The 27,953-nt window shown below is 47.9% G+C and overlaps 2 protein-coding genes across 7 annotated transcripts in view; one reads left to right on the plus strand and one right to left on the minus strand.

Moving 5' to 3' along the window:
- The window catches only part of SPATA21 (spermatogenesis associated 21), a gene marked incomplete at its 5' end in the record, with an annotated part of 40,969 nt that extends 37,472 nt beyond the window's left edge, over positions 1 to 3,497 (plus strand). Inside the window, 1 exon segment of the mRNA XM_082457765.1 lies at positions 66 to 3,497. Coding sequence (XP_082313891.1) covers positions 66 to 123 — 58 coding nt within the window.
- SZRD1 (SUZ RNA binding domain containing 1) lies at positions 829 to 27,814 on the minus strand. Of its 6 annotated transcripts, none has more exons than XM_082416635.1 (5): positions 27,680 to 27,757; positions 19,472 to 19,529; positions 7,671 to 7,720; positions 5,669 to 5,920; positions 829 to 4,032 (listed from the first exon to the last, which is right to left on the minus strand). In XM_082416635.1, the coding sequence occupies exons 2-5, from the start codon at positions 19,472 to 19,474 to the stop codon at positions 3,930 to 3,932; spliced, it is 408 nt and encodes a 135-aa protein (XP_082272761.1). In that variant the 5' UTR covers positions 19,475 to 19,529; positions 27,680 to 27,757; the 3' UTR covers positions 829 to 3,929. The 6 variants fall into 6 exon arrangements, with proteins under 6 accessions (XP_082272761.1, XP_082272760.1, XP_082272759.1 ...); XM_082416634.1 differs by having other exon boundaries at positions 5,669 to 5,923; positions 27,680 to 27,756; XM_082416633.1 differs by lacking the exon at positions 19,472 to 19,529 and having other exon boundaries at positions 27,680 to 27,814.
- Positions 27,815 to 27,953: the final 139 nt, after the last annotated feature.

The raw sequence follows: 27,953 nt of genomic DNA on the forward strand, positions 1-27,953 counted from the left end.
CTCTCCCCTTGGGCACATGGGGTGGCTCACTTCCTCCCACCCTTCTCTTCCACCTCTCTCCCTAGGGAACCCAGCTCTGACAGCCGAAAGTGGCTCAGTTCTGTGCCGGCTCGAACCCACTGACCCTGCGGAATCCTGACTCTGGGCAGCTGTTCAGGGCCTGCAGACGGACGGGTCATCAGGCAGGGACTGCTGCTGGATTTTGCTTTTGTGGCCTGGTAAGCCAATAAACAACAAGAACCTCAGCCTCTGTGCCTGGTGCCAGGGAAGGCCCCAGGCTTTCTCCCTTCCACTCGGCTCTCAGAGCGGAGGGTCTCAGCCTCCCTCAGGCTTCAGCGCCTCTGAAGCAAGACTCGCCTCAAAACCCTGCCGAGGGTCAGGAGTCCTGCTAGAGGTGGCCCTGGGTTCAAAGTCTTGACCTCCTGTGCACTCTCAAAGCACAGAACTGGGACTGTCCTCAGATGGGTGTCTCCATGCCTTGGACTAGGAGCCCCATAAGGGCAGGAATTATCTTTCCCACTTGCTTGAAGGGAATGGTGAACATAAGGGAAGTACCTGGGAAAGACCCTGGCCCCTAAAACAGACAGACCCTGTGGAAGGGTGGGAGGGGCCTCAGCCATACTCTCACCAACAGAGTGCCAGGACCCAGGGGTGCCCTTCCCTTGGAGCCTAAGCATGTGGGTCTGTGGCCCCAATCCATACACCACCCCAGTCCTATTACTCAAAGAGAGAGCCCCTCCCTAGGACTGAGCAGAGATAGCTTCCCAGTGGTTAAACAAGCAGCCAGAGCAAGAGGTTAGGAGGCCAGAAACTGAAATGAGGACAAGGTTCTGACAAGTTTAAAACATGTATTTAAAATACAATTTATAAAATGCTTAATCTGCCGACTCAGGAGCCCGCGATGCGGGGTGGGGTAGGGTGGGCAGCTACCCGCTAGACCAGCAGAGCAGGACTGCAGGGGTGTGGCCCTCCCTCCCATGCCCTTCTGTTCAGATACCCAAGGGGCCCATATGCACCCCTGGGATCACATGGCCGAAAACAGGACCCCAGAGGTTTCCAGAGTCTCTGCCTACCAGGGAGGCTGGGGCAGCCCTGCCGGCCCATCCCTGAGCAGAGCATCCCCAGATGGGGCAGAGCAGGGTATGGCTGGGCTAGCCAGGGCGGGGTGGGGCAGTGGGCTCTGGAAGGGGCTGCTGGTAGCAGATAGGGTGTTGCCTCCTGCCTGCAGGTGGGGAGCACCCTGACTGAGCGGGCGGAGGAGGGTTGGGCACCAGGCCCAGACCCCCAGCTCCTTTGGTTATAGGCTGACATCAGAGTAGTGGCTCATGGGAAGCGGTTAGCTGGAAGGTCTGAGGCCTGGCTCACAGAGTCAGGGAGGAGCTGGGGGAAGGGGACAGTACCATGAAGGCAGATAAACGGGCAGCAGCCTCAGGTTTCTGCCCCCCACTCCCCTGGGGTTTTCCAAGCCAAAGCCTGCAGCTTACTTTTAAAAACTTTAAAAAAAAAAAAAAAAAAAAAAAAAGCACTTAAGGAAAGTTACAGACAACTACCCCCCCACAAAAAAAACCCAAAACACCCACAAACACACACACAAAATCCAAACCGTTCTCTCATCTCCCCTCCCACCTCCCCCCAACACAACAGTTTCCTGTTTTCATTTCTTTCTCTTTAAAATTTTGCCTGTCACATCTCCATCTGGGAAGCCAGGACATGACCGCTGATGGGTGGTGGCAGGCACACAGCGGGCAGAGCCCCATCTTTGGCCAGAGGGAGGTGGGGGCATCAGTCCCCACTACATCCTCGATCCACAGACACCCATCAGCCAGCCTCCCCTTGGATCCCACTAGAGGAGGGGAGCAAGAACAGGTGGTCCCGACGGCTGAGCAATCAGCACTCTGGCCTTCCCACCTGGCCCACCTCTGTACCTTCTCCAGCTGAAAAGGAGAGTCTCATCTTGGGCCAGAAACCACTATTACATGAGGGACGGACACTATCCGTTTAGAATGCGGAAACTTGGTCAGGGCAGTGGAACTGTAAAGACAGCAGCAACCTTCTCCCTTGCCCACTCCTGGAGGTCATTTCCCCTCAGAACAGCATGTGGGCACCATTCAACGTTCTGCGGGTTCTTACTGACTGAAGCTTTGTTCCAGCTCTGCTCACGGACAATATCCTGGCTTCACACAGTTATAAGCCTGTGCTATGGACTAATTACTGACTTAACCGACAGCTGACCTTTCCTCCTAATGGGAAGATGTAGTGGGCCAAGGCTTGCTGGGCCCGGCTGACATCCCCACAGGGCAAGGCTGAGAGCCAGCAAACCAAAGGCGGAGTGAGCCTGCAAGACCTAGCTTGCCACCTTGGCCACCGCGAGCTGCCCTAATCACAAATGTCACACCAACCACTCCAAAACTCATCTGCTGAGCAAGGAGGCCGTCTGGCTGGCTGAGGGACATAAGGCGAAGTGCAACGGAAGAGATCGGAAAGCCTGAGAGGGGCCAGATTGTACACACACAGCTGCTCTGGGCTGGGCCCCCTAAGCCTCTTCCACCTCAAAGAGCCAGCGCAAATCTCCAGGCTCCAAAGACAGAGGGGAAACTGCCTTCATTCCAGGCCCTTGCTCTGGAAAAAGGGGTCGAGGGTAACCTAGGCCTACGGGGAACCAGTCTGTCATTACCAATCTTTACAATGCACAGCTTGTCTTTCCCCAAATGTTATTCAGAATGGTCTGCTCCCAAGGCAGTGATTTCACAAGGGAAATGTACCGGGTAGAGTTACTGAGCTGATGCCATCAACAGAGATGGCGCTCCACAGACCCTTGAGAGTTCTAAGCCTTGCTGGAGTGGGAAGACCCACCTACCTTCTGACCACACTCGGCAGGAGGCTCAGAGTCCTGGAGTCAGACTCTCTCCTGGCTTTCCTTGTGCTGACAGCAAAATACTGAGCAAGGCTCGCAGCCTCACTCCTAAAGCCCGGGAGTGCAGCCTCACTCCCTGCCCTCTTCTAGAAGTAGTAAGCCCAGCTGGTAGGGAACCACCCTGAGGGGTTTTGGAAGGGAAAGTCTGTTCACTTTCCCTATCTCCCAAAATACTAAAGGTGAGGGGTTGGCACCCTCCCCAGGCTCTCTGAGCCTACAGAGCTAGCCCAGTCTCCAGGTAGGGCCCAGATGCTCTGGGACTTAGCTGGGGGGAGGGAGGTATAGGCATGGGGTGCTCATCTGTCCTGGGCTGCAGAGCCCTGCCCCTTTTCTCGGCGGCAGTAGGAATACAGAAGCTAAGCTCACCAAAATCCTATTGGTTAATGTTTCTAGTGGATTGCCCAGAAACATTTTTAAGTAGACTACCAAACTACCCTTTCTCAATTAAAAATTCATTAAACTGCTAAAACCCCTCACATGTACTTTTTTTTGCAAATCAAATATTTGTATAAACAAACAAAAATAGGAAGGAAAGAAAAAAAAAAAAAAGAAAGGATATTTTCAAAATGGAACTTGCTTTTAAGTGATGAAGACATGCACTTGAGGGTGGGTGGATGGGAGTTCTCATTTGTGGTTTGAAATACCAAATTAATGAGCATGATAAACTGTTATTGCTGGCACTGGCTTCACCCCAAGCGGCCAAGTGGCACTGTCTGACTCTACTCTGAGTACTTGGTGGGTCCCCCCAACCCTCCTCTAACCCCCACCCTTTCCCTTTCCCTTGACTTGGGACAGCCCTTGTAGACGTGCCAATCACAGTGGGAAGGGGGGGGAAGGGAGGTCACAGTGCATGGGGTTCAAGGTCACAGTGGGCGGAGCAAAGGGGATCACAGTGCAAGTAAGTCAGGTCGTTCCCTCTGCTCAAGTCCAGCTGTCTGCCACGGCAGTGCGACCCGCAGCGGACGACCCAGGAGGTGGTGACGGCGGTGGCGGCGGCATCCTTCCCTGCCCACGTTTATCTGCGCTGTTTGAAGCCTTGTGACCCATCAGGACCCAAAGGCTGTCTGATCACATTGTTAGGCTGCCTGCTGTCTTCGGGTTGGGAGATCCTGGTTGGCCTGAAGGGAAGAAGATCAGAGTGAGGCCTGAAAAAGGGTATAAAGGAGGCCCACAAATCTTAAAATCAACCAATTCTGCACCTGCGGCAGAAGTCACAGTGGCTATTAGCCAACTCTGGCTCTCTGAGCCTGCTTCTTTGGCAAGCAGACTCAGTGCAGCTCCAAGCTGGGAAGCCCCTGAGAGCAGGTGGGGTGGACGGTCCATGTTCACCTCTAGTGCCTGCAGCACTCTTCCCCACAGGCTGGTTCGCCATCATTCACCCGGAGGCAGAGGAAGTGCTCAAGGGCCCATCCTGTACAGAGGCAGTGACCGTGGATAGCATATCTTCCACAGAACTCCATGGCACAGACTCCCCAGAGGTCGGGCCAAGGTAAAGACCTCTAACCAAGAGCTCATCAGAGTGACCTGGCACCCGCCACTGCTGCTCTCCTGCTTCTCTCCAAATCATGGGATTAATGGTTGACTCATATTACTATGGAAAACTAAAAGAAAATGGACTTTTTCTACTTTGCCAAACGAAGGCTTACAAGAGAGATAACAGAAGTCCATCAAAATAATGAAGGCGTAGAAATAAGGTACAGATTAGCACTTCAAGTCCCAGAATATACCGAGGCTGAGAATCCTCCAAGGAGGATTCTCAAAGTTAGAAAGAGGCTGTTTCAACAAATACTACTTTACCAGGAGGTGACAAACTTACATAATACAACCTCTAGGACTGCAAAGATAAAAAAATGCCAGGAATAAAAAAGAATTTAGAAAATTCACAGAAACATCACAGTGGGCCACTGTAAGACCCAAAAGATAACATCCAGAACCCACTTATTTAATTGCACAACAAATGGACGAGGCAGGTACGATCATTATCCCATTTTTCAGACTAGGCTACAAGGGCACAGAGGGGTTAAGTAGGTCTAAGTTAAGCAGAAGTTAAGTGGCAGAGAGGGACTTTCCCTCTGTGGCGCAGTGGTTAAGAATCCACCTGTCAATGCAGGGGACACAGGTTCGAGCCCTGGTCTGGGAAGATCCCACATGCCGCGGAGCAACTAAGCCTGTGCACCACAACTACTGAGCCTGCGCTCTAGAGCCCTCGAGCCACAACTACTGAGCCCGCGTGCCACAACTACTGAAGCCCACATGCCTAGAGTCCGTGCTCCGCAACAAAGAGAAGCCGCTGAAATGAGAAGCCCGCACACTGCAATTAAGAGTGGCCCCCACTCACCACAACTAGAGAAAGCCCGCACGCGGCAACGAAGACCCAACGCAGCCAATAAATGAATAAATAAATAAATAAATTTATATTTAAAAAAAAAAAAAGAAGTTAAGTGGCAGAGATGGGCTCAAACTGGCTGATTTTGACTCAAAGTCCATGCCTTTACCCTGTATGCCACACTGCCCCCTGGTGCCTGTAGAGGCAGCATGCCAGCAAAGCTTTCAGAGCAGTCCCCGAGCCAGTGCAGACAACAAACCAGCCCTACCAGCCGGGGTGGGCAGCTGCAGCCACGATGGTTCCAGCCCTGATTCTGCCTGCTTCTCACTACTCTGCAGGCAGCCAGGCCACTCTCCTCCTCCTCCTCAAGGTGGCCTGATGGAGTGGTCAGGTCTGGCTGGCAGGTCACCCCTGCCAGCTACACTCACCGGTCGAGGATGGGTTTCTCTTGCTCCTCCTCGGGGCTGGCGCTGCCCAGGATCCGCTTCCGGGCCTCCGCGTACTCTGCCTCCCGCTGCGCTAGGGACTTGACGGGAAGGGCTGGCCTGCTGGTGGAGTTGGGGCTGCTGACCACACCGTTGCTGGTGGGCCTCTTGAGGATGCGAATCTGTGGAGGGGGCCCCGTGGGAAGGCTATCGTCCTGAATCACAATGGGCACTTTGGGAGGAGATTTGGATTTCCTGCTGACAAAGAGCAAACACAGCTTCACAAGTCCTACCCTTGACTACAGAGGCCCCATCCATGTCCCACACCCACCCCTCACCACTTTTCTCTCCCTCCCCCTCCGAATTCTATTCGTTATTCTCTGGCCTCTGACCAGACATCAAAATTCTCACTCTTCAAGAAGGGTTTCTCAAAAGAGCAACCTTGCCTATTAAGCTCACGCAGCCCACAGGTCTGCTCCTCAGACCGAACCCCAGGCAAGGGGGGCAGGAACACCACCTCATTCTGGGACTTCTATCCCCGTGTTCGTCAAAGTCACATCAACCACTGTCGGGCCCCTGTGGCAAAACACTTCTTGTCCAGAATCCAATGGCTTCAGTTAAAACCCCAGCTTCCCTACACAGACCCGCGTGTAACAGGCCGGTGCGGTGGGAGCCCCTTAGCTTGGGGATCAGCAAAGTGTTCACTCCCAGTCAAGGTCCCACAACATGCGCTCAGACCGAACACTCAAAGGAGCCAGCTCCGCCGTCCCTGCCTGGCATCAAGACAGGATTTACCAAACTGCCTCAGCCTCTGGTGAGTGTCCTGTGCCTCCCGGAGACAAGCTACTCCAGACGCTGGATGGTCTCTTCAGAAGAGCTTCTGAGCAGAGACCCCTCCCTCACCAGGGCTCTCCGGTCTGCTGGACGCGGCGGGGCTGGGGTCAAGGACGACCCTGGAAACAGTGCTTGGCAGTGCTCAAAGGAAAAGCACTGTCCAAGGCTGGTAGATGTGCACATCGGGCAATGTGTCCACAAGGGGAGGAGGAAAACGACACAGGAAGGGAAAGAAACAAAAGCCACAGGAGAACAAGGGATCCAGGCAGGAACGGCCACCCCTCAACAGCCACAAAGACCCTCCCCAGAGCAGTCAACTAGCTTCTCTTCAAAACCAAACAGCGCTCAGGGGCCTGTTTTCAGAGCCGTGGTTGTCAGGAGGAGTAGGTACTGGAGGGCTGCTGCCACAGGAGCTGGAACAGGTCTTGGGTGGGACAGGACAGCATGGCCAGGGGGCTGCAACCAGGCGCTAGTGTGGTTGCTGAGATAAGCAGACACATAAGGAGCCAGCACTCGGATCACAGAGGCAGGGAGCCAGGAAAGTCAGCGGACGGGCAGGGCACCCCCAGTTCCCTGGGGATGGCTGTGCAGCCCATCAGGCAAGTCCAGAGAGGCCCTCCCCTCCTCCTCCTCCCTGCCGCCTGTCCCTGCGGGAAGCTGACAGGTTACCAGGGCAAAGACAGACTGCTGAAGTCAACTTTCACCTGCTTCGGAAACCCACTTCCTCTGCTGCCTGGGTGGGGGAAAAAAGCTATCCTTAAAGGTCTTGAAGAATTCCCAAGAATCTTTTCTTCCAGGATACCCTCGTAATGCCCCAAGCCACCAAGTCACGGAGGGCCCAGGGAAATCTTCTGTCCAACCTCCTCGTGTCACAGAGAGAGAAAGTGATGTCCAAAAAGGGAAACAACTTGCTCCAAACCTCAGAGTCAGGCCTCAAGCCCAAGCCTTCTGACTTGTCACCCCCCACCTCACACAGGGTGCCCACTAAGGCAGGAGGCAGGTGCAACACTCCAGCCTCACTGCCAAAGCCGCAGCCACCGTGTCCCTAAGGGAAGGGTTCGCTGCCCAGGAGCCTGACCTGCCGGTATCTAACGGCCAGCTGGAGAACACCACTGACTGCCCAGCTCTCACGGCAGAGAGCATGAGCCCTCAGACCAGACAGCAGCCTTACCTCTCCTTTTGTGTGATCTTCAGTTTTTTTTCCAACCGTCTGTCTATTTCCTAGAGGAAAAAAATGTATATAAAAAGTGGAAAAAAATCTCTCTCAAATAAAAACTTACGTCTTTATTTTCAGAGCTAAGGGCAGTGTCCTTTCTGACCAGGGACATTACTGTGTCCTTTGAAGTAAGGGATGCAGCCCTCCCTTTATGAGACTCTGGGATTTGGGGCCCTGACTCCCTGCAGGTTCATCTCCCTCCATCCCCGTGGCTGCGGTGAGAGTTCTAGACCTCATCATACAGCTGGGTTCTTTGCATGGCCTCCAACTAGTCTCCTGGTCACCAATCAGTCCTTCACAGAGCCACCTGTATCAACTTTCCAAACATTAAGTCTGACTGTGTCACTTCCCCACTTAAAACACTTCAACTGTTTGCCGGATCCAGTCCAAGCTCCTAAGCATGCCTCGCTCACACATTCCCTGTTCCTGTGCTACAGCACAGCAAAACCGAACTGTGGCAACCCCCAGAACCCAGCGTGCTGATCCGCCTGCCTGCAATCTCCGCCCCCTTGCAAACTCCCATTTATCCTGCAAAACCCAGCTTGAATGTCCACCTCTTCTTTCTGAAGTCTTCTTTGATCCCATACAGTTAATCACCTGCTCCTCAGACATAAGCTCTCCCTTTTACATTCCTTCATGATCATATGTGTCACATATTTTATGATCTATTTTTCTTACTCGTATGGACTTGAACTCTGTGAGTAGCACCTAGCAAAAGGCCTAGAACAAAACAGAAGGCTAACATCTGTGGAAGTGAATGGAAGTCAGAGTCCTCAGGCCCTCAGCACCAGGAACTCCTCCACAGCCTCGTGTACGAGCCTCCATGCACAGGACAGGGAAGCTGTGCACAGAGCACAGCCCAAACCTCCAGGCTCCTTGGCTGTCCCACTGCTTTTTCTTAAAAAACGTTCCACCAACCAGCAAGGGCAAGACCACCCAGCTACTGGATTATGCAAAATTATGTATTTCTCTGGAGAGTAGATCTATAACAGTGGTTCTCAACCAGGGGTGACTTTGCCCATCAGTACGTGTGGCAACGTCTGGAGACATTTTTAGTTGTCATTACTGGAGGGGAGCTGCTACTGGCACCTAGTGGGTTGAGTCCAGGGATGCCACTAAAATCCTACAATGCACAGAATAGCCCCACAGCAAAGAATTATCTAGCCCCAAATGTCAACAGTGACAAGGCTGAGAAACCCTGACTTATAAGATGGATGGGATTTTCAAAGGAGTCTGTTACTTGCAAAATGTTAAGAATGACTACCTTAGTAAAAAGTTTTTGAAATTTGCTGAGTTCCATCTCAGAGCCCAGCGTGTAGCTAGTTTTCACAAATGCTCTGTATTTCCTGTGCAGTTCAAGCTGGTTAACCATATTATTCAAATCTTCTACATTCTTACTGATTGGTTTGACCTATGGACTACAGAAAGAATCAAGAATTATTCCTTCTAATACATTAAAGTTTATCATTGTGAAGTCATTTTCTTTGCCTTAAACTCTATTATTTCACATTAATAAAGCTATGCCAGTTTTTTTTTTTTTTTGGTTAGTATCCCCTGGAATATGTTTTCCTCTCTTACTTCTTGTCTCTCCATGTCCTTATTTTTGTTTCCTGTAAGCAAGATGAAGCTAGCCTAACCATATGAAGCTGAATTTAAATCGAGTCTGACACTGACACTCATTATGATTGATGGTGAGTTGTGTTTAAAATTTTTTGTTTTTATGAAAGACCCAAAGTATATTTAGGCAAGCACAACAAACTGTATTCTGAGGGCACCATCAACTCTAGGGAGGGGGTAGGAAGCCACAAGAACAAAAACCTCTCACTCAAGCATGGAACACAAGTTGGCACCCAATGGCTGTTTAATGACTGAATAGAAATGGTGCACGGAGGGTAAGAGAATGACCTAGATGTTTTCTGTGAACAGACAGACATGCACTCAAAGAGAATCTATGCCCACAGCACAGTCAGTAATGTAATTCTTCTAAATTTTTGTATTAATAACAGTGTTACTGCCTGAGGAAATACTATGTTTCACATTAGTCTAATGCCCACTACCTTTTACGGGCTTTTCACAAATAACTTGCAGTTTTAAAATTCCACACTATCATTTTGCTCCAATCTGAAGATGAGACTTCCTATTCAAGTTTCTCCATCATAAGTGCAAGGTTTCACATCTGTGGGATTTAGGTGTCTTCAAACAGGGTCAAAATCAAATGCTTCCACAGGCGGGCAAGGAACCAAACTCCATATGCAGGGAGCACAGTGAGGAGGTGAGGGGGCTATGAGGTACCAAAGAACACTCGTTCCCCCTACAGACAGGCAGCCAAGCCCTGGATGACAGGGCCAGAGCTGCTATTTTAGGAGATTTTTATAGGAAAACTCTAAATTTTTAAACGTCATTACATGAACTCTGGCTTTCATATCTCCCTGAGGGCCAAATAAGACATAAGAGGCAAATGGGCCTAATACGTTAGCTGATTTTTTAAAACACTGTGGAAAAATACACATTACAGTGGCTGAATTTGAGAGGTCCCATCCGGGTTTCCTCTCAGGAAGGCAAACCGCTTCCTTCTTTCTCTAGGGTCTTAGGGAAGACGGGGAATCTGCCCAAGCCTAGCAAATACAGCTTGGGTGGAAAGAAGCCCTTCAAGAGGGCATATGGGCTATAATGCTTAATGGCTGTCAATACACTCCCAAACACTCATTTTCTGGCATACCAACTGTGTTCGATAAACAAAGTAGCTTGTATCCCTCTCTGTCAGATGAGGGCAAGTTGCTCAGGGAGGTTAAGGAACTTAGCCAAGGTCACAAGGTAGTACATCATGGAGGCAGCCCTAGAACTATGGCCTCTGGAGGCCCTGTCCCGTGCTGCCACACCGCCACGAGTGCTCAAACCCTTGGAAATGCTGCTAAAGCCATTAGATATTGATCCCCTCTTCCATATAGCCCCTGAATCCTACACTGCTCCCTGGCACTCCAATAACTAATACTCCCATGAATCTCCATCGCGTCAGACAGGATGGTTTATCAGAGTTGAGGAATTCTTCCATCAGATGAGAGGACAAGATATAAGCCCAACAGCTCTCTGGCGGAGCGCGGATCCTGGCCATCTCCAGATGGCCAGCTGTACACCAGCACGCTCAGAGCCGTCCAAGCAGGAGAGGGGTGCACTGCCAGCAGCTGGAGAGGGCACTGCATCTCACTATGGAGTCTGTCCAGGTATCATGAGTCAGTCCATTCTCTCCTTGGACAACGCTTTGCAATCAATCTGCTCTCAGACTCATGCTCTGAAGAGCTGGACCAAGTGGAAACTTTCCTACAGGGTGCACTACAAGGAGAATGCTTGTCTCCTCCAGAGATGCAATAGCCCAAAGGAATTAAACAGGCCTCAGAATGTGTGAGGAAGCATCTAGGTGTGGGCCCCAACGAAGAGTCTAGTTATCTAAGGGCACCTTCTCTTTTTAAAAGGATGCACAGAGGCCCGGCCCAAGGTCAAGGCTCCTGTGTTAGAGGACCAAGGACTTCTGTGTTAGTGAAAGAAACCCATAAGCTCATCACTTCATAACTCAGCTCTGAGTGAGGAAGTGTCACCGGGGCACAAGGCAAGTTTTAGGGCATAAGCAATCAGAGGGGAGGTGCTAAGAAAGTTTGATTTCCTATGGCTTCTCCTTCCAGAAAAGCTCTTTATTTTTTGTCAAGTAGCAGTGAAGAGACTCCAGAAGATGATGTTCTCTGCTAAGTGGGGTGGCCTCCTCTCTTTGGGTCAAAATCCTAAACAAAAGATCTCTTGTTACCAAGCACAGGTATCACTTCTCCTGTGGAACTACCCCTCTACAAAAATAAGGTACATGCTTCTTGGTCTGAGAGAACAAGCGAAACCATAAAGAAAGCAAGCATGGGGGTAGGAGGTCATGAAGAGCCACAGTGGGGAGCAAGGTGGTTCTGGATGGGCTGGTCCTCATGGGAGGCAGAGGGGAGGCCACAGCCACAGCCACAGCCACCGGGTGAGCGACACAAGACATCAACATCTGCAAATTCAGCTCACCCAGGGAAGCAGCACAGCTTCACTGGCTGCCGAGGCCCTTAATCTTGTAATGGTTATGCTCACGTGAACCTCCAGCAGAGAGCTGGGAATGGAAGCATGGGAGGGGAGGAGACGCCTCACACAGCCTAAGCCGTGACCCAGCCACAACCTTCAAAAGGAGCAGAGGCAACAAAGAGGACCAGGATGTATGTGCAAGGGCAGGCAGACTACAGTGAGAGCCTCACTCCTGTAACACTAAGAGGCGGATGAGAAAGGAAAAAAGAAAAGTGAGAAGGTAAGAGGTGAGGAAAAAAAGGCAGAAGAGAGAAACAGGTTATTCTGGGCCTTGGTGCGAAGTACAGCAAGTACAGCACCATTACAGCTTACTGTCTCAAAAAACAGACTTTATCAGCTCACCTAGGGATGGTGAAGCTGATTCATACTAGCCACACTCGCAGGAGAGAGTGAACAAACCCAAATCCTGATCTGTTACACTGGGGGGCGGGGGGAGGTGTCTTGTCCTTTCCGGAGCCTGACCTCCTGCTACCAGCTCCCCAGGGCCCCCGCCGCACCGTGTCCTGCTCCACCACAGCACCCCTCTCTCTTATAACCCAGATCCTCTGGTCACCAATGCAGCCAACACAACTCCAAAGAATCCAAGTAATCTTGTATTGAATGGAGGTCTAAGACATCTTGGCTCTGAGTTAGGAAATAACATCTTTTTATCAGCAACAGTTACTATTTAAGTGACTTTTCCCGGACAGTTTGTCTCTCTTTGTCAGTTTCCATTTCAGAAGAGGATCTTTTCTGATTTTCCTCTCAGATTCAAGGAATAATGACTGGTCTTGGGCTCCCTGTGAACCACTATGCCCCACAGGCTCATCTGGTCTCGTCCAGCTGTCCCAAATTGGGGAGCACGTATCTACAAGCAGACTACTGGGGGGATCTGAAGAGACAGGAGTCCTGAAAGTACAAGTGTTTCTCTCAGAACCAGAGCCTGACAGGTCCTGATGAAAAGCAAAGAGAAGACGCTGTCAAGGAGTAGATGGTGAGACCACCTTCCAAGTACGTTCTGGCTCCCAAACTCCAACCATAGCAGGAAGTGCCCAAGCGGGGCCTAATCTCTTTTAAGTTTGGGGCAGGTTATCAGCGCCCATTCCCCTGGCTAAAAGACTGCCTGTGTCAGGGCCTCCTGGAGAGCAGTCTCCCCAGAAAGGCACCGGTGTCTCCATACCACATACAAGGATGGAATTCTGGCTCCTTCCATGAGGACCTCAATTTCATTCAGGAATAAAGCAAAAAGAATTCATGGGGACAACCAGCAAAATCTGGTCTAAAACCGGATAAAAAGGTCTCTGTAACTTTTAAAGTGCACCACTGGTCATTTCAAGTCCAGATGTGCAATCCATAGAGACTTTTCCAAACAACCTTCATATCGACTTGTGTAACTCTGTGCTTCATCCCTGCCTTGTTTCTCTACATCAGTGGCATGGCAGTGACACTGTCCTGCCCCAGTGGGGCTGGCCGTCTCCAATGCTTCTGCTTATTCTACCTCTCCCGACTAACAACAGGGAGGAAAGCACCCAAAGTCATACCACCCCAGGTTTGATTTTACAGTGATGCTTCAGGATCACTGTCAAGTTCAAAAAATCAACTCAACTCCTGAGCAAACATGATCGGGTAATTCAGAAAAAGCAAAAGGCAGAAATTAGAAGTTGAGAGACAAAGACCTGTGGGGGCACAGCTAGGCCATCAGCTGCCGTTTTAATACAGATGCAGGTTAGTCTGTTTGAAGGTTCCATTTCCCACAAAACATTCCTCCTTCCTCTGTTACTCCCAAAGCAAGGAAAACATTCCACTTTAATTACGTGGGCCACTGTAGGGCACAGGATATAGTTCTAAAGCTCCCTCCCTACCTAAGGAAGTCTACGCTTTGTTAATGTATCTCAAGGCCATTTTCCTTTTGCTTTACTGTGATAAAAAAAGCTGGAGACGAGCATTTATGGAAAACCTACTATAAAGTAGGAGATGTGCTAGAAGCTGGAAACCCAGAGATGAGTAAGGCAATCCCCGCTGATGAGGAGAGCCTAGCCAGGTGGGAGAAGACAGATAAACCACAGTTGCCATGTTGGTTGTATCAACAGTGTTTTGAAAAGAGAAATGAAGGGGGGACGAGCCTGCCATGAGAAGTCAGGGAAAGCTGCAGAAACTTAAAGGACTAGAGTTTTAAGGAGAAGAGAAGGGGCATAAAAAAGTTGGGGAGAAAGAATGAAAACATGAATAGAGGGAAAGAAAAAAGGAACCCCAAATAAGATACTACTTAAATGGAGATATTCAAATCTAGAAAGGTATTTGATAATGGATCCATCTCTCTTTTAAAAAATCTAGGTTTGGAAAACCATCTGAGATTACTTTAGCTGCAGTCAGCAATGGTTCTTATTATTTGGGGACTTCCCTGGTGGCACAGTGGTTAAGAACCCACCTGCCAACGTAGGGTACATGGGTTCAAGCCCTGGTCCAGGAAGATCCCACATGCTGCGGAGCAACTAAGTCCATGAGCCACAACTACTGAGCCTGTGCTGTAGAGCCCTCAAGCCACAACTATTGAGCCCACGTGCCACAACTACTGAAGCCCGTGTGCCTAGAGCCTGTGCTCCGCAACAAGAGAAGCCACTGCAATGAGAAGCCCGTGCACCACAACGAAGAATAGCCCCCGCTCGCCACAACTAGAGAAAGCCCACGTGCAGCAACGAAGACCCAAAGCAGCCAAAAAAAAAAAACCCCAGAAAAACAAAAAAACAAAACATATTTGGTATCAACACTACTCAAAAAGCTACTGCATAAAATTAGTTGTAACTCCTAGGGCCAGCAAGATATGAACTGGAAGAACTTAGGCACACCAGAAAACCACAAAGGGCTTTGGGGTGGTACACTGTAAAGACCAAACAATTCATATTTGCTCATAAGGAACAACCAGTTCCTGCTTTCTTTTCCAAGTTCGCTACAGCTTTCTGGACCTCTCTGCGCCTGCCCAGGAAGAGGGAATCCTTTGGGCACACTCTCTTCTGCACTAGATCCAGCTATACCACTCAGTGCAGTGGTGACCGCCACGTGTGGCTGGTAAGCACCTGACATGTGGCCAATCCAAACTGAGACGTGCTTTAAGTGCCAAATACACAGCAGACTTCCCAGACTTAGTACAAAAAAAGAGTGTAAAATAGCTCATTAATATATTTTCAATATTTATATGTTGACATGATACTACTTTGTATATTGGATTAAATTAAAAATATTAAAATTAACCTCACTTCTTTCTTTACTTTTCAAATGTGGCTTCTAGAAAATTTTACATTACCTATGTGGCTTGCATGATACTTCTGTTGGACAACACTGCTTTAGATCTAACCTTAGAATAAGATGTGCCTCTGTTGTACATTTCATCTGTCAGCAACTATTGACTGAGTGCCTTAAGGACCCAAGAGGCATGGTGTGTATTGATGTGCAAGACCTACTTTGGTGGATCCTATTTGTCATGTTGGCATAACAGCAACTAGCACTCATCCAGCGCCCAATGTTTGGCTCAGGCCCTGCTCTGGGTAACATTCACCACCTCACTTCAATCCAGCTCTCTAAGCCCCACTGTCCCACTGAAACTGTTCTTGTCGAAGTTGCCAAAGACATGCAGTCATTGGCCAAAATCACTGGTAAATTCCAAATCTTCACCCAACCTCTCAGCAGCATTCAGCACTGCTCAATGCTCCTTCCTTAAAGCATTTTTTTTAAAAATTGAAGTAAGCTTGCTTGCTTATTTATTTATTTATGGCTGCGTTGGGTCTTCGTTGCTGCACGCGGGTTTTCTCTGAATGCGGCGAGAGGGGGCTACTCTTCGTTGCAGTGCGCGGGCTTCTCATTGCAGTGGCTTCTCTTGTTGTGGAGCACGGGCTCTAGTCACACGGGCTTCAGTAGTTGCGGCACGTGGACTCACTAGTTGTGGCTCACAGGCTCTAGAGCCAATCGTTGTGGCACACGGGCTTAGTTGCTCTGCGGCATGTGGGATCTTCCCAGACCAGGGCTCAAACCCGTTTCCCCTGCATTGGCAGGCGGATTCTTAACCACTGTGCCACCAGGGAAGTCCATTAATTGAAGTAATCTTTTATATATAGAATGCATAAAGCATTTTCTTTATTCAGCCTCCAGACACTACTCTCCTGGTAGTTCCCTCTCACATTCCATATTTGATTTCTCCTATAACAAGATAGGTTCCTTTTCCTCTCCTGATCCCTTGAGGTTGGAGAGTTTGCCCTTCTGTATCCAAGCTGGCTTATTAACTGATCTCATCTAGTTCCACAGCTTTAAAACCATTGATACACAACTGTCAACTTGACATTCCCACTTGGATTTCAAAAGGTACCTCAACCTTTTGTGTCCAAAACCCAACTCTTGATTTTACCCAATCACCCAAACCTGCTCCTCCCACAGTCCCTTTACCCACCCCGTTTCAGCAATTCCAGTCTTCTAGGGATCAGGCCAAAGACTCTGCACTCATCTCGATGCCTCCTTCACACCCACATCAGCAAATCTCGTTGGTTCTACTTTCAAAATGTACCCTGAATTTTCTCAACACTTCTGCTTCTGTGACCACCCTGGTCCAAATTACCAACAGCCCCTGAATGGTCATTTGTAATAGTATCCTAATTAGTCTCTGTGCTTCCATTCTTGCCCCTGCAGTTTATTTTACACACAGCAGCCAAAACTACCTTTTTAAAAACCAAGTTAACTTCTGTTTAACACCCTCACATGGCTTCCTATTTCAAGGCGATCTCCACCATGGCCTCCTAGTCTCTACTGGATCTGGCTCCCTGCTACCTCTGACCTCATCTCTTGCCACTTTCTCTTTCACCCATTCCTACTAGATAAAACAGGCACAATTTAGCCTTAGAGCCTTTGCACTTGCGTTCCCTCTGCCTGCAATGTACTTCTGCAGCTTCTACATGGCTTGCTCTCTCAGCCTATCTTTATTTGAGAGGCCTTCTCTGACCGTTTTTAAGAAAAGGTACTCCTGGGGAATTCCCTGGTGGTCCCGTGGTTAGGACTCCACGCTTTCACTGCCGAGGGTCCGGTTTCAATCCCTGGTTTGGGAACTAAGATCCCGCAAGCCGCACAGCACAGCCAAATTAAAAAAAAATTTTTAAATAAATAAATAATAAAAAACAAAAAAGGTACTCCTGCCAGTCACTTTCTATGCTCCTTTATTTGTTTTATTTTTCTTCATTGTGTGTGAGTATAAAATATTATTTACTATTTATTGTCCATCTTTCTGCACTAGAAAGTAAGCTTTATGAGAGTAGAAACTTCATTCACTGCAGTTGTCCGGGGTGCCTAAAACAGTACCCAACACATAAATCAAGGAACAATCCTATGAAACAAGATTTTAGCGATATATCCCCATTTTACAAATGATTTACAAACCAATTCAGAGGCGGTTATGTAACCTGACCATGGTTCCACAGCTACTATGGGGTGGAGCCAGAATATGAACTGGGTCTATCTGGATCCAAAGGCAGTGACACTCTCCATGTTTCAAATAAAATCTAAGGCTGCCTTAAGCACTTCACAGTAGTGGTGGTGGGAGCGCACTCTCCAAACACTTGCCACAGGTATGTGTAAGGAAGGCACCAGGTCCTTCCTTCACCACCCTAATCCTCACCACAACTCAAGCGATGTACAGCACCCCTGCTGCATGCTCAGAGGTTAACTGACTTGCCTAAGGTTACTCAACTAGTAAGTGAGCGAACTGAACCCTAAACCTCAAGAGGAGGAAGCAAAAAGGTTCAGGAGTGTGGCTGGTGTGTGGCCGCAGGAACTAAGAAGCAGAATAAAGACTGACAGGGATCACCAACCCGCCTGCCTGTGCACCCCAAGCCAGGTGAGTGCAAGCCCACAGTGCCTGAGGAAGGACTACAGCAGAGCTCAATTCCAAAGTCCAGATCTTAAATCTAAGAAGTGCCCCAAAGGAACAAATTTCCAGAACAGGCCTAGCAATTTATACTTATTTATTTATTTATTTATTTATGGCTGTGCTGGGTCTTCGTTTCTGTGCGAGGGCTTTCTCCAGTTGCAGCAAGCGGGGGCCACTCTTCATCGCAGTGCGCGGGCCTCTCACTGTCGCGGCCTCTCTTGTTGCGGAGCACAGGCTCCAGACGCGCGGGCTCAGTAGTTGTGGCTCACGGGCCCAGTTGCTCCGTGGCATGTGGGATCTTCCCAGACCAGGGCTCAAACCCGTGTCCCCTGCATTGGCAGGCAGATTCTCAACCACTGCACCACCAGGGAAGCCCCAGGCCTAGCAATTTAGATGTATCCCTCAGAAACTCTGTAACTTGCCATCTTGAGACAATGTATTATTCTGCTTCCAGTGCCTCTTCAGAGGGTCTCCATGGGGGAGGGAATCCACACAGTCCCTTACCTTAAAGGAGTGGAACAGGCAGGGGTGGGAGTAGCAGTGGTGAGCCCAACCCCTGGAATAAAACAGGAAGCAGAGTCTAATGGGGGTCCCCTTTCTCTATGTTTATTATTGCTTTCTCCTTTCCCTTTTCATACAACACTAAGCAATACAACTCTTAGAGTAAACAATATACATATTAGTCCTCTGGGGCACCAAGAAAGGGACCCCTCAGCCAGTCCTGTTGCACCCTAATGGGACAGAGGCCACACTGTCAATGGCTGGAGAGCAGCCCTCACACTCAGAGCAACAACACGCTCTGCTCCAGCATTGTCTTTGAATGATGCTTTATTTACTCAATGCTTTATTTAACTCTCATCACCAGGCAAGGCAGATTTTATTAATCTAATTTTACAAATGAGAAAAATGAAGCTGAAAGGTAGTGATGAAATAAAAATTATTTTAAGACAAAACAGGAAAAATTTAAACACAAAAGATTCCTCTGCCCATTTGGGCCTCCTCCCTCCCCTTCTAGTGTGCATTGTGCACCTGTATTATGCATTAACCACACATTCCCAACTGCAGAAATACCTGCTCAACCGTAAAGATCCACTTTTCTTCTGCTACGCCCCTCCTTAGTAGATAACATTCCTTTCTCAATCCTGTAAGGAGTCAGAATGACCTACCACTTGCCTTGTACATGCAGACACCTTCGGTGAACTTTATGTACAATGCCAATATATCAGTTTCCTTAAACACAGTGATTGGTGCAGAACAGACTGGTCGGACAACCTGGGGAGATACTGGGCTGCACCTAATGCAAGTTCTCAGCTTAAATACTTACTTATGACCTTATTAACGTTACTAGCTCTATTACTTGTATTCTACCTGTTTTACAAGATTATAATTTTTTGCACTACCAAATGTATGACTGAGCCTCCAACAAAATTCATGATGACTAGGTCACCTGAAACAACTGACCAGATATACAGTTCTGTAAGATCAATGACCATAATAGTCTGACCCTAGATATAGGAAGAAGCAACAAGAGGGAAACATTTCCTGGACCATAACAGGCTAGTAAGTCAGGTGGTCCAGAAGCTTTTGGTTACTGTTAACAGGGCCTAGTCGAATAATAGCACATTAAGTGGCCTATCAACAAAATCCTCACCTGACCTGGGAATGAGCATTCCTAGCGCCATGGGGCAAATTGGTCAGGAAATGCCTCCCAAACCTTGGTTGAAATGAAGACCGAAAGGGAAGGGATTATACAATAAAGAATGTTACCTACCATCCAGTTCTGCAAGAATCAAGCCATTAGCCACTGCAGTCACTGACCTACAATACACCTGAAAAGAATTCAGGGTGAAGATCAGGATGAGGTATTTTGTGCTCTGGGAAAACTGGCAGAAATGGCCCTCAGATATTTTCAGGAGAAAATTTTATGGACCCAGTTTCTCACATCTCCCCATACTTAGAAAGCACTAAAACCATTAACTAAGATTACCTGTTTCTCGTGAACAGCAGTAACCTTCTACCAAGATGTGTGGTTGAAGTACATGCACCCCTTCGCCAAAATCACACATCTACTGGCCTCTCCCTTTACCTCTTCATAACTGTTCTCAGAGCTCTCTGAGAGACTGTCTCCGGGTTATAATCATCAGGTTGGCTAGAGTAAAATTTTCCATTTCTTTTTTAGACTGACTATTGATTAATTTTTTCGTTGACAGTAGGTAGTGACTTGCCCAAAACTCAGACATGGCACTTGAACCCTTAGCCTAGACTTCTGACTTCTCCTGCCATGGAGAGTGGAAGTGCATCATTGACTGGCAGAGGCAACCTATTCTTTCTTGCTGCCTTTTAGAATGAAGACAGCAAGTCTCCTCTCCCAAAGGAAACATTAGGCATACAGACTGGGGGACAGAGCAAAGTCACTATTACCACCCCCCAACACCGGGTTTTATTCAAACACCCAAGGGCGCCTTCACCAAAGGCTAGTTAGAATCACACACTCAGGAGGGGCAGCAAACAATGCCTCCAGGGCCAAGTCAATCAATAAAGCAGGCAGGACAAAACACAGCAGGTAACACAATATGTAGGTAGGTAATATGCGGTGGGGACTATGGAAGAGAGGAGACTGAGAGGAATCAAGACCCAGGTAAAGGCATTCAGATTCAATATTTAAAAAACAATGTGCACCCCAAAAAGTGTATAGGTCGAATACCCGAGGGCTGGCAGTGTGAAGTACAGATAAAGGGATCCTAAGATAGCAGAGCTGTTCAATCTTCTCAAGAGATCTGAGCAAAAATTAAGCAGAGATGTTCAATCTTCTCAAGAGATCTGAGCAAAAATTATTTACATTCTCTCTCTCCGCTTGGCTAGATGTTAAAAAGTTATTTCCCATTTATAATCAAGATTTCAGGGAATTCCCTGGCGGTCCAGTGGTTAGGACATCGCACTTTCACTGCCAAGGGCCCGGGTTCAATCCGTGGTTCAGGAACTAAGATCCTGCAAGCTGCGTAGTAGGCCAGAAAAAAAAAAAAAAAGATTAAATAAAGATTTCAACCAGCATATCACTTGCAGTCACTGTTCTTAGTATTAACAGCTAACAGCAGCACTGTCCTTCTGGCTCTTGAGCACCGAGTTCAAGTTTCTCAGATACACAAAATTTATTAGCTCGTCATCCAGGTTACAGAAGCAGGAGGTCAATCCCAGGCAAAACAAACACAATACTTCAAAGGAACTAGCAACTAAGCACCCTAAAGCACTTAACTAGTTAAATATCTGCCAAGAAGCAAAGGTAAACAAACTGTCCAAAAAGATCCCTAAGTGTAGGCTCAGGATGCCAAAAGCCTCGGCTGAGACCGACCATGTGATTTCCTCTCCTGGACACTAGGAATAATAGTACCTACACTTCACTAGGTCACTGAAACAGAATGGGATAATGAACGTAAAAAGGCACTCCACTTGCCCAGTAACAAGCCCTCAAGATGCTGTCTAAGAAGCCCTTTCAGAAAGGCCAGTGGGATCTGGGAGTTCACAGGTTTATAGGCAGTATTCATTCACCACCGAGATGTGCAACTAGGTAGCAGAAACAGAACTGACAGCTGAAGGGTCGCAAATGCTTTTAATAAGCCAAGAAGGCCAGAGCATGAGGGCTGGTAATTTGGCTCTCAACGTCTATGAAGAGTAACGACAGTCCTGATCTTTCCAGACACGAGTCATAACTGTCCTGTACAATCTCATCTAAGGATCACACCCCTGAAGAATGCAACTTTTTTTTTTAATCTTTTTTTTGGCCACGCCACACGGCACGCAGGATCATAGTTCCTCGACCAGGGATCAAACCCACATCCTCTGTGTTGGAAGCATGGAGTCAACCACTGGACCGCCAGGGAAGTTCCAAAGAATGCAATTTTATCTGTACATATTTATTATTCCTTTTAGAAAGGAATGACTATTTCCTGTGTTCATTTTATAAGGAAAAGAGTTTTGCGTGTGGGGAGTGGATAACTTACTGTGAGGGACATTTTAAAATCTCTTACCCTCAGGGATAAGACTCTTTATGTACACACAGACCTTTGTTAGGATTTGTTGCTAATTTCTGTGGTGGCTGGTTTTAACCTTTATCTTGCATAGAGCTGAGCTGGATGTTAAGGAGAAGGATGCTTGGCGGAGGCTAGCATAGTTTAAAAAACCCTTGGGAAGAGAAATCTCTATAACTACCACTTAAAAAAAAAACCCATTTCATTCTGCATTTTGGCCACAGATAAAAGTAGCTAAACTCAATCTTCTCCTAGGAAACCAACAAGTCAGTAGTTGTCATGACAGGAAAAAATTTCTATTTCCGTGGAAAGTGTGCAGGAAAGAACCCACTCCACCTTGTGAAGGCTAGCTAACTGATACAGCCAGAAACTGACATTAACTGTGGGAGGCCCACTACAGTGTAAAGGGGGAAACTGGAAAGAAAGGGCTGGCCCCAAGAATACTTTTGAGTCACCAGATCTAGACAACAGTGCCTTTTCTCTTGGAGGATTTTACCAAAAGCTTTAGAAAGACACACAATTCTGTCCTGTTGTAGAAGGAAAAGCAACTTTCCGAATTCCAACCCACAGCACCATGGCAGTTCTCTTGTATACCCAGAGCATGCTGGGAACAAGACCCCCATGCAGCCTCAAAGAAAAGAGCGGAGCAGTTACGAGTGAAAAGCTTTCTCCAGAGTCCCAGGGACAGACTGCTCAGCACAATCATGTCTAAACTAACTGCTTTATAGAAAGTCCCTTCTGAAGACATCAGTGCCTAGAACTCAATCTTTCCAAAAGGACCAGAAATAGCTTAGAAATGGTTCCTTTGGGCATGGTACACCTAGATTTGTGCTGATACCACAAATCTTAAATGCCTTCTTTACTGTAAGGACAGACATAAGGAAATCAGCACCAGGTAGCCCCAAAATAGCTAGTATTTGCCCACTATCCACAGCCACTGTACACCTTCTGTGATGACAGCAATTACAGGTAGCACTGAAGACCCCAAAGTGAGGTGGCAGCCACACTTCAGGGAGAATGGCCTCTTCTCTAAAGAAAGATAAGCAAATCAAAGCTCTTAATTCTTAAATTAAAAACTATGTCACTACTCTGCTAAAAAAAAAAAAAAAAAAAGCCTCCGAAGCTCTTTTCTGCTTTCAGGACAAAGTCCAAGCTCCCCAGAACCAAGTACAAGGAGGCTCTTCCTGATCTGGCCCCTGCATACCTCTCCGCATACCTCTCGGGCCTCATCTCTTTCCACTCAGTCCTGCCAACACCCTACCCTCTCCAGCCAGAAGGAAATACTTGTAGCTCTCCCAAAGCTACATTCTCTTCTCTCACTGCCTCCTTGCCTATGTGTGCATTTGTCCTACATTCTACCTGCCCCTCCCAAACCTACTACTGCTTAATTCAACTGGTCCTTCAAATCTTATCACCTTCTCTACAAGACTGTCTCTGATCCCAGCCACGGTACCCTGTCTGTGCCAAAGAAAGTGCTGCCTCACTTGTCTCCTCCACTGGACTGTGCTGTGCCTAGTACCTGGAATACAGCAGGTATTCCATGTTTACTGACACCTTACTAGAGACTTATATACCATGCAGTACTGCTGAAGGGCTAACGTTTAGATGACTAGCTCAATGAGGGTAGAAAGTAAACATAATTTAAATTCTTAATCCAGAAGACCAGTATCCTTTAACTTACACAAGATGCATTTCTTTCCAATTAGCTACATGACTTGCCCTTGCGAAAAAGAATAAAACGCAACTTTTGAGATGCAAGGGAATTAGAAAGGTTGCCAACGCTTTATAATAAATACCAGTCCAATTCCATTTATGTACCATCTGTCTTCCCCTAGGACTGGGTTAGCTCATTACCGACAAGATGGACTAGGTCATATCTTTTTTGTGTGTCTAAACAACAAGTGAATATAAAGCTTCAAACTATCAGAAATTTGAACCTGAGTCCATTAACCAGCTTTTAAGAAAGCTTTGATTTTAAACTTTTTCCCTTCTCCCTTTTCTTTTTCCTCCTCTAAATTCTACCCCATACTTGCACAGTAATAATTAACCAGTACCAGATATCTGAAGACTGTAACCTCTGATAACATCACTGATGCACAAGTCTAAGTTGTTTTCAGAACAAGATGACCTTTGCAGGCTCCACGTCCAGACCACCAGGTCACAGACCACCGGGCAGGAGGCACATAGACCACAGACAGCCTGGCTCCTGGAACTATGATTAAGAAATGTCACAAGGGCTTCCCTGGTGGCGCAGTGGTTGAGAGTCTGCCTGCCAATGCAGGGGACACGGGTTTGAGCCCTGGTCTGGGAAGATCCCACATGCCGCGGAGCAACTAGGCCCGTGAGCCACAACTACTGAGCCTGCGCGTCTGGAGCCTGTGCCCCGCAACGGGAGGGGCCGCGATAGTGAGAGGCCCGCGCAGCGCGATGAAGAGTGGCCCAAGCTTGCTGCAACTAGAGAAAGCCCTCGCACGAAACGAAGACCCAACACAGCTATAAATAAATAAATAAAGTAGCTATAAAGTAGTTCTTGTGTAACTGATTGGAAAATAATCTTTTAAAAAAAAAAAAAGTCACAAAAGCATGATTAACCACCAGCTTCCCCTCTCTTTTTTTCCCCTTTAAAAACTCCTAACTAGGGAATTCCCTGGCGGTCCAGTGGTTAGGGTGGTTAGGGCTCCATGCTCTCAAGCTGAGAGCCTGGGTTCAATCCCTGGTCAGGGAACTAAGATCCCACAAGCCGTGCGGCTCAGCTAAAAACCGCCCAAAAACAAAAAACCAACAAAAACAGAAACAAAACAAAACAGAAAACCAACTCTTAACTAAAAGACCAAGTTGGAGTGGATCTGAGACTTATCTCCCACTTCCTTGCTTGGCACCTTGCAATAAAATCCTTACTCTGCTGCAAACACCTTACTTTGCTGTGCCCTGGGCACCTGAGCCCTTTTCGCCTTTTCAACTTGAGCAAACTGCTGATCTGATTTCGGGGGGAGTGAGGATTACAAAATACTGTACGCTATTTGTCCCTTGAGATGTGCTTAAGACAAGGACACAATTTAGAGTTTGAATCAACATTAACTCAATTCTACATTTTCATTTCTCCCAAAGGCAGCATATTTTTAAAGAAGCATTTCCTCAATGGAATGTAAGTTACATTTTTTGAATTGTCCTTTTTTTGAGGATGTAACTCCTTGGGAGAACAGGTAAAGGGACAATTTTATATCAGATAAGTGTTCACCATATTAACTAAAAGCAAAAAGCAGTGTATTTACAGAATATCTGAGGTGTTTCTCAAAGTCAGTCTTCCCCTGAAGGACACAACAGAACTTGATATTGAGTGTTCTGAAAATACAAAGGAAACAATGACCTCACATGTACTGACAAATAAGAAAAAAATTCTAGCATGATGGCAAAATTCTTTTGTGGTGTTGGAGGACAGGGATCACCAAAAGCCTCTACTTTCAAGGATTAGAACTGCCTCAAAATTATATAAAGTTTAAATGCTCACTTTTAGAATTAGTCAACCCCATTTGCTAGTCTTGCCATCCCGGTGTTTCATTTTTTTGCAAGGGGTTGTGTATGTGTAATTTAACACTCATTACCATATATCAGCTGAGAGACAGGGTAACCTGAAGCTAAGACTTTTACATATGCAACCGGGTACGTCTGAAAGACGCTGTATAGTTAGTTGGTTTCCCAGTGATACAGACACTATGCTTCATCCCCTCCTTCTAAAGTGCACATTTACAAGACCCTTTGTGAAATTTGCAAAGGGAATCAAATTCAAGAGAACCTTCAAGTATAAGCCCAAAACAAACATGAAAAATGAAAGTTAATGCCCAACTCCCAGATTTTCCATAGGTTCCCAGGTGGGAGACAGCAAAATGCTAGAGAAAGAATCCAGCTTTGGAGTCAGGTCAAATCCCAGCTTCCCAATTACTATCTGTGTGCCCTTGAGCAAGAGAGGTTACTCCCTAAGCCTCAGTTTCCTTATTTACTAAAGGAAGGTAATACCTCTACGGGTTATTTCAATTAAATAAAAGCTATATAAGGGAACTTGCATTTTGGCAGTACTGCTCATGATGTCAATGAAACAAGGTTTGGGTTCTATTTCTGTACCTGGCACTTATAAAGGGTTTTAGTAAAAGTACAGTACAAAGAATACTGGACGAGCACCAGAATGATCTAAGTTAAATCTTACATCTCTGGTGTTTATTCAGCTATAAAATGCAGGAGTGGGCTAGCTGATCTCTAAGCAGCTTAACAGTTCTGAAAAACTAAAGCAATCCTCAATTTCTGAACCCTACCTTCATTTTTGTTTATTTTCTTATTCCTTAACATGAGAAACTCATGTCCCTTTGAAACATGTGAAGAAAAAAAAAAAAAAGGACAAGATTCTCAAGAAACTTATCATTTGAGTCATATTCAAACTGTAGGCCAAGCTTTTTTGCAGGAAGCAGCATGAGGGGTTCTGAATGATTCACTCACATTCGTGGTAGGCAATAAACGCCCCTACCGGAGATTGTAAATTCTCTGGCACAAAGTCACTGCTAAGCACGCTGTCTAGCATAGAGCAGACACTCCAAAATGTCTGTTGAATAAATAAATACCTAGCTGACACCTGTTGCTCCCTATAAAATCTTCCGATTGCTCTCCTTACTCAAGTCAAAATCCAAGAAAGATGGTCGGCACATAAGAGCTGTACCGAATACCTTCTGAACGAATTAATTCTTCAAATCCTCAATTATGCTAAGTGGGAAACAAAGACCTTGAGAGAGGCGCGGAACCACCACCGGGAAAAACTTCAACGCCAAAGTTTCAACATCAAGGAAATGTTAAGGGAGAGGATACGTTTCTCGGCCTCTTCAAGCGTTGACAAGCACCCTTAAAGGCGCTTGGGGGAAAAAACCCCAGGTCCTGTTGTTCTACCCCGGTACACTCGGCTCTCCACGCCCTACTTCCGACACAAACCTTCACGGTGGATGTCACTCGAGCCAGCAATGAACAGACACGAACACGGGGGAGGACAAAAAGACATCTCCCCACCTTCACAAGGGTCATCATAGAACCACATACTCTGAAAAGACCAAATTAAATACGAACCTAATGGAACTGGCTACTCGGCTTAGGAAAAACTAATTTTCTATAGCTTGTGGAGGTAAACAAAACTCCAAAAAGCAAAGTCGAACGGTCCATTTTCCCCCTCCTCTCCCAGGAATGCGGCTACTTTACATATCGCACCCCTCCCCCCTCGACCCCGGCGATCACACTTCAAGACCCTTCCCCGGTGCTCAGATTGTTGGGTGGGCCTCGGGGAGAAAGGCTGCCCGCTGGGCTTTCGGTCGTTACGGCGGGGTCCCCGGGAGACGAGCCTGCCGCGGGCTCTCAGAGTAAAATTGAAAGAGGAAAAAAACCCCAGACTCGCCCACCGTGGCGTATGGCGCAAAGCAGTGGGGGATTTTAGCAGAGTTGAGGGGTCCAGAAATGACTCAATTTCCTCCTCCTGCTCTTCTGCGGAGCCGGGCTTGCCGCCCCAGGTCCGCGCACCCCCTCCCCACATGGTGTGTCGCTCCTCTTCAAAGCACATGAACTTTAAAATGGTGCTTTGGGCGGAGAGAGGGCCGACTGGGAAAGGATCAAAGGAGCCTGGGGCGGGTTAGCGGGCGCCTGGAAAACAGGCCCTGGGGGGCGGGTGTGGCGCCCCGGGCGACGCGCACGTCGCTAAGGGGGTGGTGGGTGGAAGGAGGCGCACCAGGCAAAGCTTGAGGGAGAAATGGAACGCGGCCCCTTTAAGAGGCCTTCACGGCGCTCAGGGGCCGGGGGCCTCTCCTTCGCCCCCGGCCCGGCGTGCGGGGCCCTTCCTCGGGGAGAACCATCCCCAGACCCGCTCCCCGGAGGCTTCCCTCACGCCAGGTCCCGCCCGGCCCAGCCCCGGGGCGGCGGCTCCTCCTTACCCCGCTGTCTGCCGCCTCCTCCCAGCTCTCAGCGACCTCCTCATCTTCCATCTTACTCGCCGCTTTCCCTCCTCCCCCCACCCCCTCTCCGCGCCTGCGCCCTGAGGCGCGTCTCCGTCGCGGGCGCCAGCACGCAAAGCTTTGCTCAATGAACCCCGCCCCCTGCCAAGCCCGGAAGAGGCTCCAGTCCAAGGCCCAAGAGCATCCAGGAAGCCATCTTGGGAGAAGGCAGAGAAATCAGAAAGTTGCCATTTTTCTTAAGGGCAACGTGATT

The sequence above is a fragment of the Balaenoptera physalus genome (assembly GCF_965194825.1).
Source record: "Balaenoptera physalus genome assembly, chromosome: 1".
Lineage (NCBI taxonomy): Eukaryota > Metazoa > Chordata > Mammalia > Artiodactyla > Balaenopteridae > Balaenoptera > Balaenoptera physalus.